General features: G+C 34.8%; 1 protein-coding gene across 1 annotated transcript; it reads right to left on the bottom strand.

Moving 5' to 3' along the window:
• Positions 1 to 780: 780 nt before the first annotated feature.
• On the bottom strand, positions 781 to 16,344 carry LOC149408396 (uncharacterized). Its single transcript, XM_089650630.1, has 8 exons — positions 16,056 to 16,344; positions 15,383 to 15,644; positions 14,931 to 15,054; positions 14,379 to 14,710; positions 13,873 to 14,099; positions 7,878 to 8,074; positions 4,415 to 4,535; positions 781 to 1,167 (listed from the first exon to the last, which is right to left on the bottom strand). Exons 1-8 carry the CDS (start codon positions 16,098 to 16,100, stop codon positions 781 to 783), a joined length of 1,695 nt encoding a protein of 564 aa, XP_089506756.1. The 5' UTR covers positions 16,101 to 16,344.
• Positions 16,345 to 18,948: the final 2,604 nt, after the last annotated feature.

The raw sequence follows: 18,948 nt of genomic DNA, 5'->3' as shown, positions 1-18,948 counted from the left end.
AATGCAGTATTGCTTAACTGAATATTAAAACGAATAAGAAAAAAATGTGAAATAAATATTCAAAAATAAATCTTAGATCAATGATTAAATGACGAAAGCGCACAAATAAATAGTTACGTAATACACACTTTTCAATACTATAATATAAGGTAATAGTATAACACAGTATTCGGAAATAAATGAAAAAGTACTTACAAAAAATTATTAATTTAATTATCGAACGGAAATAATGATTCACTTTAGTACCCCTGCACAAGTTGGTCACGAGACGAAGCTACACAATGCGGCCGTAGGTATCGATGGTCTAAATAGAAAAATAGAACTGGGGACAAGTGGATTTCTCATGTGCACGCATAGCGAAGTAAAGCGGGACATCAATAGCGTGTCATTTCCTCGCGCACTCTTCGCGTAGCAATGGCACACGGTTGAATGTATTGGTATATTTGCTCCCGATTTCTTACAAAAAACTCTGATTTTTAATTGAATTTGAAAACTATGTTAAATATTATTTTTTAATTCAGTGCATAAATGTATAACGGAGGAATACCTAAAATCTGAACCCAGAATTTATTATATTTATAGAGTTATTAAAGATATTAGAAGCAATGTGTAGTAAATACACACCACAGATGAGGAAAGGTTAACCACATGTAAATCATATATCTCATCGTAAAACAAAATGAGATAGCATGAATTTTATAGAAATATCTCTCAAAAAGACTAAAAAGAGAAAAACTTCCGAAAATTATTAATTAATTATGTAGGTATTCCATATTAATCTCAAGGAATGATCAAATACCACCAGAATGTTGGTGGTATCTGTATTGGCTCCATGGAGGAGCCTTGTCCACCGTGGAATTTGAAGTGTTCGCAATCCTCGGCAATGAAGAAAGAAGAATTGGTCTCAAGCGTCACCTTGTTCCTCCCTGTGCCCCCGTTGTTACTGACGGGCAGCGTCAGGAAGCAGTCGGGCATGGGTTGGGGCGGCGGCTCCCCCTGCCCCTTGACCCGCTGCTCCTGCATCTCCTGGGACAGGTCCATCAGCGTGCGGGCCAGGGCCGGCTCCCGATTGTGCTGCTTGCTGCTGCCGGGCTTGATGTGCTTCATGCTCTGGGAAGTGAAGGATCCGTCCAATGACTGTGTGGAATCGCCGAAATAGCTGGTGTCCTGGATATAAGAAAAAATTTATATCAACTTTTCAAATGTGTAGGTTTAAACCATTATTATATGTCTTTATGTGGGATCCTAATCAGTGGCGGCTGGTCGCATAGTGCGTTCGTGTGCAGCACTATCTAAATTGTAATGGCTAAAATTAATTTATAATATCTTACTGAAGACTATAAAATCTATAAAAATCATTTAAAAATATTACTTACCAATACAATGCAATGAATATTATCAAGGAGAGCGATTTTAATCTCTCCAAGTATAAAGTATGGCCGCTGCGCGGCGCCAATCCGCCGCGCCGTGTACACAGATTTGCAAACGGATGAAAATACGTTTTTGTATGTATTTTTTAAAACACTGCGAGCGCCTCAATCTACCCATTTGTACCAGGAGTTAGCTAATTCCCGTGTGTCACACGGCGCCGAGATAACCCGATCATTTCCGAAGATTACCGATTTATGAGCCTTGACCCGAGGTTACACGGAGACATCCGAAGTTCGTCGAACTTCGAACTCGATATTGGACAATAGATCACAGATGACACATGTCACATGTCACAGATCATAATTTACCGTCGTTATCGCGAGCCGTGACGTAATTATTGTCATTGTTTTGGTATTGATTTATCGAGTAATTTGATCAAGCTAAATACAGAACTTAATCCTTTTAATTTGTAACTTTATAAGAAATAAAAATGAGTGTAATCAGTGTCGAATATATAAGAAATAATAACAGTTTGTTTGAAAATAAATTATTAATTAAAAATTCTGGTCCACCTCGTCCAGTGCTCGTGATTAAGCAAGATTGTAAATCCAAATCAAGAGCTTTTACTCGAGTGTTTGACAAAAAACTTTATGATAAAGCTTTTTGGTTGTGTGGTTGTGACAAAGTTAATCGCTTTTTTTGTTTTCCGTGTCTTGTGTTTGGTGGAGATTCAACTTGGACGTTGAGTGGGATTAATGATTTAACGCATCTATCAGAGAAGTTGAAAAAGCACAATTCATCTACTTTACATTTACAAAATGTTATGAGTTTAGCCGTTTTAGGTACAGTTGACATTCGTCAACAGTTGGATTCTGGATACCGTGAGCAAACTTAACAACATAATGCAATGGTTGACAAAAATAGATATATATTGTCTAAATTAATAGATTGTGTCATATTTTGTGGAGCATTCGAATTGGCATTGCGTGGTCACGACGAAACCCTTGATTCGATAAATCCTGGTGTATTTCGCGGCTTAATAGATTTCGTAGCAGAATTAGATGCAGTATTAAAACAACATTTAGATAGTGCCACTGTTTTTAAAGGGACATCAAAGACTATTTCAAAATGACATATTGGATTCTATAATGGAAGTATACAGCACAGAAGTGAAACGACAAATTACGGAATGTGAATTTATTGCGATTCAAGCAGATGAAACTACAGATGTCTCTACGACGACGCAAATGGTTTTGATCATCGGATATGAATGGAAGGGCCATATTTATGAACGCTTTTGGAAATATTTAATTCCAACCTCGCACTGCGCTGACGGTTTGTATAAAGCCATCTCTGAAGAACTTCAAGGTTTGAACATCAGTTCAAATAAATTGATAGCTCAATGCTTTGATGGAGCCTCAGTTATGAGTGGAAGGGTTGGAGGGGTTCAAGCAAAAATTAAGGCTGATTTTCCATTTGCTAATTATGTTCATTGCTATGCTCATCAGCTGAATTTGATAGTCGAAAAAAGTGTTTCACAAAGCAATGTAATAAAAACGTTTTTCGCACATCTTCACGCATTTCCAATTTTTTTCGAGGTCTCCTAAACGAATGAACGTGTTAAACGATGTAATGAAAAAGAAAATCCCTTCTGCCCCACCAACAAGATGGAATTTCAACATAAAAACTGTGAGAACTGTTTCGGCGTACTCAGAATTGTTGATACAATGTATGGAAACTATTTTAGACCAAAATAATAATGATTCGAATACTATAAACCAGGCCAGTATGTTATTGCATTATCTTAAGGATGAACAGTTTATATATTGGTTAGGTTTCTTCAACAAGATTTTACCCCATTGTGACATTTTGTTTCAACAATTACAATCACGCTCTTTGGATACCATCATGATTAAGAAATATATATATATCAATTTGAAAAATGCATTCAGACAGTTCGTGATTCCATAGACCAAACAGGTGAGCCCAAAGCAAAAAGAAATAAAACGGTGAACTATGCAACTTGCATCGAAGTATGTGATATTCTCTTACAACAGATCAAAGACAGATTCGAGTTTACTAACCATTTATTAGCATCAAAATTATTTGATTGTGAACGCTTTACTCAATATAAAGAAAACTTTCCTCAAAGTGATTTCAATGAAACAGTGAACACGTACCTACATCTTTTTAGATAAATTTAAATTGAAAAATGAACTATGTGCTATATACGGGAGAGATGATTTCTCTAACGCCGATGGTGCAGTGGCAATCTTGCAACTTTTTTATAAAAATAATTTAGTCGAGTCGTTTTCGGAGTGTGTGAAGCTTTTAAAAATAATATGTACAATACCTATGACATCTGTGGAAAGCGAAAGGTGTTTTTCTACCCTAAAACGAATTAAATCATTCTTGCGAAACACGATGAGTCAAGACCGTTTGAATGCTTTATCTGTACTTAGTATTGAAAAAAAAAATTTGCAAACAATCCCAAATTTCACTTCGAAAGTGATAGAAGTTTTTGCTCTTCACAAACAACGTAGAATAGACCTTATCTACAAATAAGGTAGGTGGAATAATTATTTTTACCCATAATCTTTTTGTCATATTGTTTTTATTTTGGATTGTCAGTGAACCACCACCCTTTTAGGGCAGCGGCCGCCACTGATCCTAATGATAGTTTTTTGACGGAACCGTGATTGGTAAATCGATATTGTCCGCTTATAAGTGAAGAGGTAAACCAATTAGAAAAGAAAGTAAGCTCAATTTTATCTTACTTTATGTTAAATTGTCCATACATTTTTATAGTGGACGGGTGCACCACCCAAGTACAGCAAGTACACAAACAAGCCATACACTATAATATATTACAATTCTAATATCGTTTTATAATATTCTTACAGCAGCCCTCTTATAACATTTGACCGATTCCAAACTGGTTACTTTAACCGATTTGACTTAAATTAAGTAATAAAAATTATTACGACTGGGTGTTTTAATCAATATGATAATTTCAATCAAGTATAAAAGGCAATATCTGTACCTTGAAGTTGTCAATAGATGAACCTCTGGATGGCAGCTTGTGAGAAGGTTCTCCGCTGAGCTGGTTGATGTTCAGCTGGTTCCGGGATGAAGACAAGTAGGCTTCATCGTCATCTTGGTCACTGCAAATGACGAACTTTTCAACAAACTAAATTTTTTAAACTTAATTTACTAGTTTATTTTATAAATTAAATCCAAAATTTACTCTGAAATGGGGTAAGATTTGTAAGTAGATACTTAAATACCTACCTACTTAATTGCAAACCATGGATATTTTATATATTTTTTAAATTTCAAATAAGGAATTATACAATTTTTCCAAAGAAATGTCACCAATTCTTTTTAGCAACTTTCTTCAGGCAGGTAAGTAGGTACCATAATCATAGAATGAACCACGATCATGCAGTATCCAGAAGGGTATAACTCCGATAGAAAATTTGAATCGAAGAAAAGATACAGTAATCTCCATGGCTTGTGACATCACATAATTTAACCACATCCACCAATGAACAACTCTGAAAATCTATGGAAAAACTGTTGGAGGCTGAGTGGTTTGATACAATTTGATTGATTGTCCTAAGTAAATGAGGTATAAAAAAAAGATAATTTAAAGCTCTTTTTCGCAGGACAGTACTTTGTCAGATAGAGTCTGGTTGTCGTGAGGGAACATTCTGAAATTCAAATATTTTTATTTTTAAAATAATATGTAAGGCTATTTATTGAATAGGATAGGCTTGGAATGAGAATTTTATTGTCTATGGCCGCACCTTTTTTTTCGAGTTTCCTCTATCCTCGCCGATGGTGTATGATATAGAACAGTTGCACGCATAAAGTGTGTCTAAATATTGGAATATCTATGGTTAAATAGAGGGCCAATTTGTTTCATGCATAAAGCATGGAGTTATCAATCTAATGGGTGGTTTTTTTATGGTAGTACTAGCATGGCAACCATCTTGAACCGGAATGTAACAAACAAATTTACAATTTTTTAAATGCCAAATGGTCGAGTTAAAAAAGGACTTCACTGCGCTCAGTCAATTAAACAACACATTTTTTTTTTGTAAGTCAGGAGAGAGTGAACTTTTCAACATTGGAACTGATGTGTTGAGGAAATCAACAAATTAAAAAAAAGAATCTTTTCAAAACCAGACAAGCAATTGTAAACCCAAAAATATAACATATTATAAGCAGACAATATCGTTTTTTTTCTACATTTGAAATGTGCATACATTATAATGACTTACTTTTACAGGGCATTTTTAAAAGTGGAACTTACAACTTGCAAATACTTGGTACATCACGTGAATTAAAAATATAAACTGAATAACCAATAAATACTAAAAATTTGAACTTTATAAGTTTTTAACTAAAGAAACCAGATTTAATAGATTAAAGTTCAGAAGGAGAAAGAACTTAAGATTTTAGTTAGTAAAAACACATTTCAAATAGAAGATGATTAAGACGGACAAGATGTACATTTATTCCACTAAACTGCACTTGCACATCTCATGATGGTGCATATTAATTATAATTAAAATATATCATACCAATGCTAAAGGATGACTAACAGATGACATAATATGTATTAATACCTCAACCTTCTTATATGTCATATTCTTCAGTGAAAAGGCACTTAACTCAACATTCCTATAATTATTATTGTTTAAGATTTCTTAAAATCACTCAATAATGCGATTTATATACTAATGGCCTGCAAACATAAGTAGCGTAAGAATATATTAATTTATGTAGTTTAAATGACAATACAATTAACCCCCCAGGCCTCTGGTATATTTTGGCAGAAGGTCAGAGTATTATCGCTTTGCTATAAAATCCAATTAAATGGAATATTTCTGAAACTAAATATTGTTTTTGAAAGGTGATTAAATACACTTACAAATGTTGTTATTAGAAACAAACATAATTTTTGAAATATTAAAATTTATAACGCAAAAGTAAAAAAGTTTTAAAAATGGCTCACCTTACGTTTTTTATAACTAAAATTACTGTTAACGATTAAAAATAAAAACACACATGAAAATGGTTCCATGATATTTCATCAAAATGACAATTAAACACACCTTTAAAAATTGATAAAACAAAAAGTAGGTTAAATATAGGGTTTTCCAATAAGAGGTGTTATTTTGAATAGCACGCTATTTCGGTAGATGTTACTTTTAAGCTGTTATTTTTTGACATTTGACAAGTAGAAATTACGCCATTAATAAAAATGGAACGATACACGCTTCAACAACGCATTGAAATTATTAAAATTCACTATTATTAATTATTAGATTTCCATCGAAAAATCATCTTGAGTGATGAGGCCCATTTCCACCTCGGTGGCTTCGTCAACAAGCAAAATTGTCGCATCTGGGGCTCGGAAAACCCAAGAGTTATTGTTGAAAAGCCTCTCTATCCTCAATGTGTGACTGTTTGGTGCGGTTTATGGTCCGGCGGAGTCATTGGATCTTACTTTTTCGAAAATGAGGCTGGAGCAACAGTTACGGTGAATGGATTGCGCTATCGAGAGATGATTAATGATTTTTTATGACCGGAATTGGATGGTATTGATCTGGACAACGTTTAATTTCAACAAGACGGCGCTACGTGCCACACAAGCAACGAAACCATTGATCTTTTACGGGAAAAGTTTCTTTGAATATCAAAATAACACATCTTATTGTAGTTACCTATCCTATGTAACCTAGTTTTTGTTTCATCACTTTTCATGACTTTATATCACTTTTTGTAGGTATGTTGACCTGTCATTTTGATGAGATACCCGGTCACCTAGGAAAATGTATTATATATGTTACAGTCACCTCACTTTTTTTTTCGTTCATATAAAAATAATGAATGAAAAATTCACAAAGTTTCATACATTTTTTCGAATTGCGATCGGAAACTTTGGTTCCATTGAGGTCCACATTTTAAGTTTTCTATGGTTAACTTCTAGATTTAAAAATAAAGCAAGGTGTTTTCTCTTTCTAACACTGTTTAGATCATATTTCTCACCATGACAGTAAGGGAGACAAAACGATTTATATGAGCTGTTTCCAAAAGCAAACAAATTAGCCTGAGGAGTTAATTTCTAAAATTTAAAAATTTACTGAGTTCCATAAAGCATGGTTCTCAACCGCTGATGAATATTAGTTGAAAGACACAACAAACAAAAGTTTAATGCTAAATTTGAAGTGATTTTAGACAATTATAGAAATGTGAGATACTAAACTTATGAAAGAACTTTTATCAATCCCAGGAAATTATTCAACAATTTTTCAAAACCTAAAAATTCTTATTTCTCCCCTATTCTGTTATGATGGGCAACTAGTGTTGTTGTATTTTGGATGAATGCATACATACTTACCAGATACTAGTTGAATGGTAGTCTTACATGCCCCATAAGAAATTCTGCAGAGATCATAAATTGCTAAAATTGCCGGTATTTAAACGCCACATACCTCGAGTACCTATTATCAATGTCGGTTCGCATGGTCAGCGCAGAGCAGGCGCAGTCATCCTCAGCAGCGGGGGGCCCCGGGAGCCCCGCCCCCCCAGGGAGCCCCATGGACGCTGCCTCCTCAGCCCCAGAAGGGGTCGGCTTGGACACAGCGGATTGATCCAAGGCGAGGGACTGCTGGTTGGTCCTGTGGTCCACCTGCCAATCAAATTAATATATATTAGTTTGGGATTAAAAATACCATCAACTCAATGCAAATCGGGCAATATTTTTAGCCACTGGAGTGTTTTTGGCCATATTTTGTCCAATTCGCAACACACGCGAGCGCACGCTAGCCTAAGGCCAATTTAAAGAGATATATTAAAACATTTATAGGAATTATTTAAAAAGTTCCCACGTGTTTGCAACTTGGATATTCACAAAGCTAACAGTATTACACAGCTAGTAGTTTCACAGATTATCAATAGATGTCTCGTTTCTCTAGTAAATACGGTTCCATGGATAACTCATCAAAATGACAATTCAACACACCGATAAAAAGTGTTATAAAGTTATGAAAAGTGATGAAACAAAAACTAGGTTAAATAGTTTACATATGTGTAACTATTTAACCTAGTTTTTGTTTCATCACTAATGACTTTAAAACACTTTTTATAGGTGTGTTGAATTGTCATTTTGATGAGTTATCTGGTCACCAGTAAATACATAAAGCTAAACAAATTATCTCAGTGAAGAGTTTTTTTTTTTGACGGTATGTTGTCGCGTTAAAAATTCCTGTGAATGTTTATTTTACACAAATTTTGTTATGTATCATGTATCAATGTATTTGTTATTAAATTCTCTGCTTATTTAAAGTTATTTAAAATTTTAAAAAATGTGAAAGCGAGTTTTAATTTGCACAAAAAATTTACTTTTTCGGTGCAGTATGTGCATTGTCCTTAAATAAAAGGTGTAATATTGTAAATTATATGATTATTAATCCAATTTAAAATTATAGAAATAGATAATAGAGAATTTTTATTATTCTAGGATAAACTTTGGTCTGATAAATTATGTTTGAAAAATAATATGTCAAGTGAAAAACAAATAATTTTTGAAGTTTTCGTAAGTACATTCTACATTTTATTTAAATAAAAATAATACTAAAAAAAAACTGTTAAAATATATATTTTTTTATTTAATAATAAAAAGGGAAACACTTTGTTTACAGTCACTTTATTGAAATTTTTAACGTCTACCGGTTTCGGTACCTCCGTACCATCATCAGGACAGTTATAAAAATACTAACAAATACAGAATAATACACATATATATAAACAAATAGTTGAGAGAGAAAGAGATAAAAAACAGAGAGAGACAGTATCAGTTGTGGGCGGGAAGTGGGGGAGGGGAGTTAGGGATAACAGGAAACATATTTATTATAGGGCTGAACGTTAAATTTAGTTGATTATTGATAATTTCAGCCTTTGAATTGACTGATTTTTTTATTTCCAACGCTTCCAAGTTGTTAAGTCGTAAACCTATCTCATTTTTGTGAAGGACTTTAATACCCGTGTCACGGTTGAAAGTATGATCTTTATTAATTAGATGTTCTGCAAATTCTGAAAATCCCGAACTGGTTAGACATCTTAGGTGTTCTTTTATTCTAGTTTCTATATTGCGTGATGTTTGCCCTATGTAGAATGCTGGGCAATCATTACAACTAATTTTATATACGCCTGAGTGGCTAAGAACATCTTCTTTATCTTTGGCATTAATTAAAAATTTTCCTAGATTATTATTAGTATAATACGCTGGTTTAATTTCTGGGGGGAATTTAACTGTACATGTAGAGGAAAGGTTATTAATATACAAAATTCTTCTCCACTGCTGGTTGGAGTTATTATTGTTGAGAGTTGGTGGACTACTGTAGACGTATTTATTTATGGCAATACATCTTAATTTTTTTGTAAGGATTCTATCAATAAGGCCTATTTCATATCCATTATTAAGTGCTATTAGTTTAATTGTACTTAACTCATTAGCGTAATTAACATTTGATAAAGGAGTAGTGACTAAACGGTGGATCATAGAGTGGAATGCCGAATGTTTGTGGGAAATAGGGTGGTTAGACGTATTATGGATTGTAGTGTCTGTGAAGGTAGGTTTTCTAAAAATATTAAACTGAATTTTATTATCAATAATCGATAATGTGAGATCTAAAAAGTTGAGTGTCGAATTTATACCTACTTCTAGTGTGAATTGGATCTGTTTATGTAAGGAGTTGAGGAGTAATAGGAAGGAATTAACTTAAAACTAAACGAAAACTAACTTACAACTTAAAACTAACTTACAACTTAAAACTAACCTACAACGAAATAACTTAAAACTAAATATTAAAATATTGCATACCGAATTAGTCCATGAACTCCACCCAGTAGAATGGGATCTTTTTGATGACAAAATTAGAAGTTTTGCGTCAGTGAAAGCTTATAAAAAGAGGATAACCCTGGAAAATAAACTCAAAAAATTGTGCCAATCAAATACCCACATCAATAACCCGGAGACATCATCATCTCAAAAATTCTACGAACGTGTACAGAATCTCTCCTCGGCACAGTTTACCCAACAAGAAATGGAATTACTCTCCAAAGGTTTAAAATATAACCTAAAATATACTAATAAAAATTACAATAGTGCTGTGGAAAACGTTGCAGTAGACATGGAAACAGCGTTATATAAATCTCCGAAACCTTACCTCTACAAAAGTGCCGAGGTCTTACAAAACCTTATCCCAAGATTCCAGCCGAAGCAGAATCAAGAAAACTTACACGCCAAAAATATCCGTGAAAAACTGAAGAAAGAAGATTTAATATTAACCAGAGCTGATAAAGGCAATACAGTTGTAATTATGAACAAGATAGAATATAATCATAAAATTAATGACATCCTAGAATCTGATAACTTTGAAATTTTAAAAGTAGATCCGACTAATAAATACCAGAGAACCCTTAAAAGTACATTCAACGAGTGTAAAACCCCAATATTCAAAGATGATACTTATCACCAGGTTAAATTCTTAACTAAAAACCCGAAAATCCCCAGGTTATATGGGTTTGTCAAAATACATAAAGCTAATAGGCCAATTAGGCCGGTTGTGACTTGTTGTAATGCACCTAATTATAAAATTGCTTCTTTTCTTACTAAGGTAATTAAAGATTCCAATATATTTCAACCAAAATATACAATTAAAAATTCCCATGAATTAATCAACCACTTGAAAGATTTAACCCTCCCTAGCAACTGTAAACTCATTTCTTTTGATGTAGTGAATTTGTTTCCCAGTATTCCGGTAGTAGAATGTAAAAATATTATAAGCAATTTAGTCAATAGTTCTAACTTACATAAGGATTTTACAAAAGATATTAACCAACTTATCGATGTTTGCTTGAACCAAAACAGTTTTAAATATAATAATATAATGTACCGTCAACGAGATGGATTACCGATGGGGTCTCCCACAAGTCCACTTATTGCCGATATTTTTATGAATAATTTTGAAAACAATATTTTTGAACTTAAAACACCTTTGTTAAAAAATATTTTACTATGGAGACGCTATGTAGACGATATCATATGTATTTGGGCGGGTACAGAGCGTCAGCTAAATTCCTAGTTTTAAGTTGTAAGTTAGTTTTAAGTTGTAAGTTAGTTTTCGTTTAGTTTTAAGTTAATTCCTTCCTATTACTCCTCAACTCCTTACATAAACAGATCCAATTCACACTAGAAGTAGGCATAAATTCGACACTCAACTTTTTAGATCTCACATTATCGATTATTGATAATAAAATTCAGTTTAATATTTTTAGAAAACCTACCTTCACAGACACTACAATCCATAATACGTCTAACCACCCTATTTCCCACAAACATTCGGCATTCCACTCTATGATCCACCGTTTAGTCACTACTCCTTTATCAAATGTTAATTACGCTAATGAGTTAAGTACAATTAAACTAATAGCACTTAATAATGGATATGAAATAGGCCTTATTGATAGAATCCTTACAAAAAAATTAAGATGTATTGCCATAAATAAATACGTCTACAGTAGTCCACCAACTCTCAACAATAATAACTCCAACCAGCAGTGGAGAAGAATTTTGTATATTAATAACCTTTCCTCTACATGTACAGTTAAATTCCCCCCAGAAATTAAACCAGCGTATTATACTAATAATAATCTAGGAAAATTTTTAATTAATGCCAAAGATAAAGAAGATGTTCTTAGCCACTCAGGCGTATATAAAATTAGTTGTAATGATTGCCCAGCATTCTACATAGGGCAAACATCACGCAATATAGAAACTAGAATAAAAGAACACCTAAGATATCTAACCAGTTCGGGATTTTCAGAATTTGCAGAACATCTAATTAATAAAGATCATACTTTCAACCGTGACACGGGTATTAAAGTCCTTCACAAAAATGAGATAGGTTTACGACTTAACAACTTGGAAGCGTTGGAAATAAAAAAATCAGTCAATTCAAAGGCTGAAATTATCAATAATCAACTAAATTTAACGTTCAGCCCTATAATAAATATGTTTCCTGTTATCCCTAACTCCCCTCCCCCACTTCCCGCCCACAACTGATACTGTCTCTCTCTGTTTTTTATCTCTTTCTCTCTCAACTATTTGTTTATATATATGTGTATTATTCTGTATTTGTTAGTATTTTTATAACTGTCCTGATGATGGTACGGAGGTACCGAAACCGGTAGACGTTAAAAATTTCAATAAAGTGACTGTAAACAAAGTGTTTCCCTTTTTATTATTTAAAATGTCAAGTCACAATGTGTTTGCTTCTTTTGAAAAATTATTTTTTTATTATTAAACTGTAAACATACATTTACAAACATGCTGTAAGAAGTACAGTTTTGAACCATTTTTGTTAACAATCAGACGAAATTCACGCGTTTATGAACTTGATGATTTTTTTTTAATGAAACCTACAAACTTAAGATAAATATAGAAATATAGGTAAATTCATTGGCTTTAAACGACAGTTAACAGATCAGTATTTGGAGATATGATTTTTTTGATGAACACAGGTAAATTCAAATCCACACATATGAAAATCTCCAGCGCTCAATGCATTTTATCGTAAACATCTTGGCGCTCCAGTTGCTAATAAAAACCCCTATGGGAGGAGGTGGATTGTTGTTGTATGGGGTCATTGCCCCAAGTAACATACATTGATAAAAGTGTTGACATTTGCCAAATGAGAATGGGTTGTTTTTATGAATCCTTATCAATAGCAAAGTTCCACAATAACCAGTTAGCTTTTGTTTTTATTTTATTTGAAACATCTTTTGGCACTCCTAGGGGAGGTAAAACTGACTATTGCGTAGCACAGTACGTTAAGACAGGACAACGCACTAGCATGGACCGACGCTTCATTCGGCTAGCCTCATGACTCGTCGGCTCTTTCCGCCCGACGGCCAAAACTCTGTGCGGTATATTTGCTTCTATTCTTACTAAAATTGGCAATGGATCTAAATCAATCTATCTAAATGAAGAAGTTGTAATATATATTCACCGGCCTCAAAACGCTGAGCAACCGGGTAGCGACATAGTTCCCCTGCCTTTACACTGTACAGAACAGACAGGGCCGCTCTTGTGAGGCGACATAATAAATTCCTTTGTGTATGTTTTAATAATAATTGTTAATAACTTGTGTCTCCTCAATACCCACAACCCATTCCTGAACAGAGTTAACTTTTCAAAATTATTACATATTTAAGAACCCTTGACATGAATTTCATGATGAAATTGTTACCACACAGATCATTTGAAACTAAAAAAGAATGAGTGATGTATGCTGGTCAATTAACATAAGGCAACAATTAATTTAATTATTTAACATTCAGTATAAAGTGTTCTCAACACTGTGACAGTCAACACTGTAGATAAAGACCAAATCTGTTGTTTTATAATCTGTGCGGGTGACTTACATCCTTGCTCATGAGGCGCTCCAGCTGTTTCTTTTTGGCCTCCAGCTCAGCCTTAAGCGCCAGCTGGCGACGCTCCACCGGGCCCCCATAGGGCGGGTAGCCCACCACCGTGTTGGAGGAGGTGTTGCCCCCGCTCAGACTATTGGTGCGCTTCTTGTCCTCCGACAGGGCAGATCCGGTAGATCCGAAGATGATGATGGACACTGCAACGCTGTCCGAAACGTCGGCTAAAGAAGGAGTTAGCGCAACACGGCATAACACCCCAAAAACAAACAACAAAAATCTTAAGCATTTATTTTTATATTATAAAAATTTATAAAAAAAATTAATTTATATTAAATAAATACAAAAACAAAGAGTTATGTTATTTTTACTACATCAATAAATTCAGTAAAAGTTCTTACAACAATTAATTCAGTTGCTGTGGTCAGTTTCAGTGTAAATAATTTCAGATGGGATGGTTTAAAAGCAATGCAGGTTTCTGTGCTGATAGTAATGATTAGTACCTCTGTTGGTGGCGTGTTTCAGGCGCCTTCTCTCTTCGCTCAGTCCCTGGGCTGCCTGCTTCAGCTCGTGGGTCAACTGCTGGATGACTGCCAGACCAGAACCAAAACTGTCACCAGTGCCTGTAGTTTGGTTTTGCTCACTGACATTGGTGCACTTATTGGATCCTGACGATATGCAATTCTGAAGTCTGGACAATCCCAGAGGAGTGTTCTGACTCTTGGAGTTGGCGCCACTGTTCTGGGCCCCCGACTGGCCGTCTTTCATTATTTTAGAAGATGAAGATGAGTCTGTTCTGCAGAGAGGAGCATTGTTCACGGATGATTCAGAAACTCTGGAAAAAAAAAACTCTTTTTAGATGCAGAAGCTGTGCGAGGAGAGACTGGGCCAGTGATGGACTGAGGCCGCCAAAGTAGAGCAAGATAGGGACACCTGAGGTTGTCTTGTCAAAACAATGGTTGCCTGTCTCCACTAGGAAATGTGTGTTTAAATTGTATTTTTATGAAAGAGGTAAACAAAATCTCGGCAGTCACGAGTAATGGATAAATATGTACCTATTTTGATTTCTATTATGGTTTTCTTGAGGAATATGAGGAGTATTGTGAAACACATGTTCTTCATCAAAAGTTGAATTGATTCCGAAATTGTTTTGGATAGAATCCACAGACCTTAGCATATCTGAAAAAGAATTAAAATTAATTAACCATTAAAAATATAATTCTGTTTTTGAAGTGGAGCATTTAATAGTGAAGCTACGGGATTTTGCCATGTACACATAAAATAAATAAACCATTAATAATACAATTCTGTTTTTGAAGTGGAGCATATAGTAGTGAAGCTACGGCATTTTGCCATGTACACATAAAATTTTAAGAAAACACTTTTTTTTAATTACTTAAGGCTACCACAGATTAACCATAATCTCTATGGACTTCATGCCTTGAACAAGCATTTTTAAACACTAATAGGAATGATTCTACGTCGTGAATTACTTTAATTTACTCACTTTTCAGTCTTTCCAGTTCCACTTTCATCACATTGACGGCGGCCACCTTGTGTCTGATGGTGTTCTCAATTGTGCCCCCCTCCTCCTCGCTGGCTTCGGAGCCCCCCCACCCTCCGCGGCCACCCTCCTGGCTACCCCCCTCCCCACGTCCCCCCTGTCCACCCAGGGCCCCAACGTTGTCTATGGTCTGGGGCATAGAGACGGCGTCAGCCAGTGAAGAAGTCGCCGCGTGAAGATTCTGGATTTTTGCCACCTGCGAACTCTGAAACTAGTTAGAATCGTGTCAGGATAAGAATACAAAATATATCATTACATTTTCTAACAAAAAAGACAAAGATTCCCGAGTAACGAATAACTTGAAAATATTTAGAAAAACTCCTACTACCATCACTATAAGCGGATAATGTTGCTAATGTACTGATGGGGGTATAAACCAAATACAAATAAATATCAGTTATTTTCCAAAATTTAAAATATTGAATTACCAACGAAAGATATTAATTTATTTATAATGAGTCGTGATAACAATGGTCCTGCCGTTAAAAGGTTTGTAACCTTACTTTCCGATACATGCTTTTATTAGAAAAATGGAGGCGTTTCAACGGAAATATCAGCAGTATATGACTTAAATCATTAGTACTCATATGTGAAGAGTATTCTCAAGTGTGCATACCTGGCTCTCCAGATGCTGTCGCCTCATCTGCAGGTCCCGCAGCATGTCAATCTCCGCCTGGTCCGAGGACACCACCGCCACAGCCACCCCGCCTTTACTGCTGCGACCCTCCGAGGGTTCGCGCACAGTGGAGAGAGTTCGCTCATTCAGCTCACGCTCTCGAGAACTCGATGCTCGTTTGCGGGCTCCCTGGTTGTTCCAATTATACTGGGGAAATATATTATAGAATTATAGGGTACTTGTTATATGGACACATCATTCAAATTTAAATAAAAACCTATTTTCTTAACCTAACCTAACCTAACCTAACCTAACCTAACCCAACCCAACCCAACCCAACCCAACCCAACCCAACCCAACCCAACCCAACCCAACCCAACCCAACCCAACCCAACCCAACCCAACCCAACCCAACCCAACCCAACCCAACCCAACCCAATCTAACCTAACTGATCTAACTATCTGATTAATTCTTCAGTTTGAATTGAACACAATAATATGGTTCACTGAGCATTCATAAAGTGGTAACGTAGTAACTAATAATAATTTTTGTTAATTTATTTTTGTCCGTCATTCGAAAAAATTCGATTTTTGCGAAAATAAATCATAAAATTTCGTAAGTCTGAATTTGAAAGACAGCCGTGGCGGTAAAATGCCGAAAAATTTATTTTTAAGTGGTTTTACATCATCCTAATTAGTATTGTTATTTTGTAGATCTGAATCAATTTACACTGGAATGTCATATTTTTAGAAATTATTTAGATTATCTGAGTTTGAAGGGCCGAGAAAATTCGTTTTACGCGGAAAAATTTCGTATTTTTTACAATTTTACACCAAATATCAGAATTTAAAGGGTTTGGTTGCGAAATCTCTATTTACACGGAAATAGAGATTTCGCGATACATACTATAGTATTTTTATGAATTTAAAGGGTGTGAAAATTTGATTTATCAAAAATGTGTGGTATTTTTACGAATTTGCTTTAAATAACTGAGCCGCTGCTGTTTTCGGCTGCGAAAATTCGATTTACACGGAAATAATTCATATTAATACGAATTTACTCGAAAGATACTACCCGAATTTGAAGGGGAGGCTGAGGAAATCGATTTTTGGCGTCTTTTTTAATATGTTTTATAAAATTTCGAATTACATGGGAATTTGTTATTTCGAAATTTGATTTTCTTGTCCCGTGGATTTCGAATTAACGAGGTTCTACTGTAATAGAGAAGATCATTTCGTCTGTCTTTTTGCTGAGCGAAGACCTCAAATCACCCTTGTATTAAAATCAGGAATTTTTTAATAAGCTCCTTCCCACCAAAAGATCAAATTTGATCGTTTAAAAAAATTAATGTCATAATTAATGTAATGGTTCCCTGAATCCCATAACCGTATACCTGTTGATTCCTTGTTGCTTTTTACACAAGGAACATTACTATCCTGTTCAAAACCTTCTTCGGAATACTTTTGGATGTTTTGAATGCTCTTCATTATCATAATTAATGTTATTTTTTTTATATTATAGAAACAAACAGTACATGATTTACAGAGATGAAACAATATACAGGAATAAGATACTTCATGTTGAGTACCTATGATATGTTTCCTTGTAATGTTTGATAAGTGGTATGTTTATTCCTTAATTACCAGCTGACGTGTGTAGTATATAGGAGTGTGTGTAATGTATGTGTGAGTGTTTGTGTGTGTGTGTGTGTGTGTGTGTGTGTGTGTGTGTGTGTGTGTGTGTGTGTGTGTCTGTATGTATGCGCATTGAACAGTTTAAATTATCGACATGATGCCACATTTGAATTTGGGCAGTGAATCCGAAACAATGTCAATGTTAGAGTTTAGACAAATATTATTTAGAGTATGAAGAGCTCGGTTAATTGGCGAATTAGATGCTGCATTTGTTTTATAATTAAGCGTGTGGAATAGCACTGTATGTCGTGTACGTCTCAAAGGTATGTTGAAGTTAATAAGGGACAGAAGTTCGGTACAGTCGATGTCATTGTTTATAAATCTGTGTATAAATTTTGAGTCGGCTACCACTCGTCTTTGCTGCAAAGTTTCAGATGTACACTCAAAGTTATTGTTGAATTTGTAGGTACATAATATATTTATACGACCTATTAACGATATAGTCAATGTGCTTATTATATATAAGTTTGCTATCAAGGTAAACGCCGAGGTCTTTACATTCCGTTTTAGAGATGACAGGTTCATTGTTGAGTGAATATGAGTACTTAATTACGTGTTTATTTCTGGTGAATGTCATAGTGTGATATTTAGAAACATTGATATCTAGACACTTTGTAACGCTTCGCAGTCCGAAAGAGATCGAATAACTTTGAATATTTTCATGTCATCGGCATATAGTTCAATGTAATTTATATAAATGTTGAACATTAGCGGACCTAGGTAGGACCCTTGGGGGACACCAGATTTTACCTCGATAGATTTTGAGAAGACACCGTTGATTAAGATTACCTGATTACGGTTACTAATGTAAGATTTAATCCATCTAAGCAGGTCACTGTGTATACCAAGTAGGACGAGCTTTTTTAAAAGAATTGAGTGTATTACGCGATCGAAAGCCTCAGAGAAGTCTGTATACATAGTATCAACTTGCTGTTGTTCGAGCGTTGTTTTGAGATGACTGGGACAAGTCAATCAAGACAAAAAAAACTCACTGTCAGAGAGTTTTGGAAAGATTACTTTCACATCGTTACTTGTCTCAAGATGATTGACAAGGCGTGGGAAGGGGTTACCAAGAGGACCCTCACTTCGGCTTGGATGAAACTTTGGCCAGGAGGTGGCAAATTTATTCAATTATAATGCTATGTCACATTTTCACCAAAGTTTGAAGCGTCGGCAAAAACAATGGTAAATTATTTAT

Source organism: Hesperophylax consimilis, unplaced genomic scaffold (genome assembly GCF_061612785.1).
Source record: "Hesperophylax consimilis isolate HC1 unplaced genomic scaffold, BYU_Hcon_1.0 scaffold_358, whole genome shotgun sequence".
Taxonomy (NCBI): domain Eukaryota; kingdom Metazoa; phylum Arthropoda; class Insecta; order Trichoptera; family Limnephilidae; genus Hesperophylax; species Hesperophylax consimilis.
The sequence above is the reverse complement of the archived record's forward strand: the minus strand, read 5'-3'. Positions and strand labels throughout refer to the sequence as shown.

Excerpts from the sequence above, each read along its gene's own strand:
- LOC149408396 (XM_089650630.1), bottom strand. The coding sequence starts at position 16,100 with ATGCTGCGGGACCTGCAGATGAGGCGACAGCATCTGGAGAGCCAG. Across the intron at positions 4,536-7,877 it reads ATTGATAATAGGTACTCGAG|TGACCAAGATGACGATGAAG; the intron begins GTATGTGGCGTT and ends CGTCATTTGCAG. Across the intron at positions 1,168-4,414 it reads CATCTATTGACAACTTCAAG|GACACCAGCTATTTCGGCGA; the intron begins GTACAGATATTG and ends TCTTATATCCAG.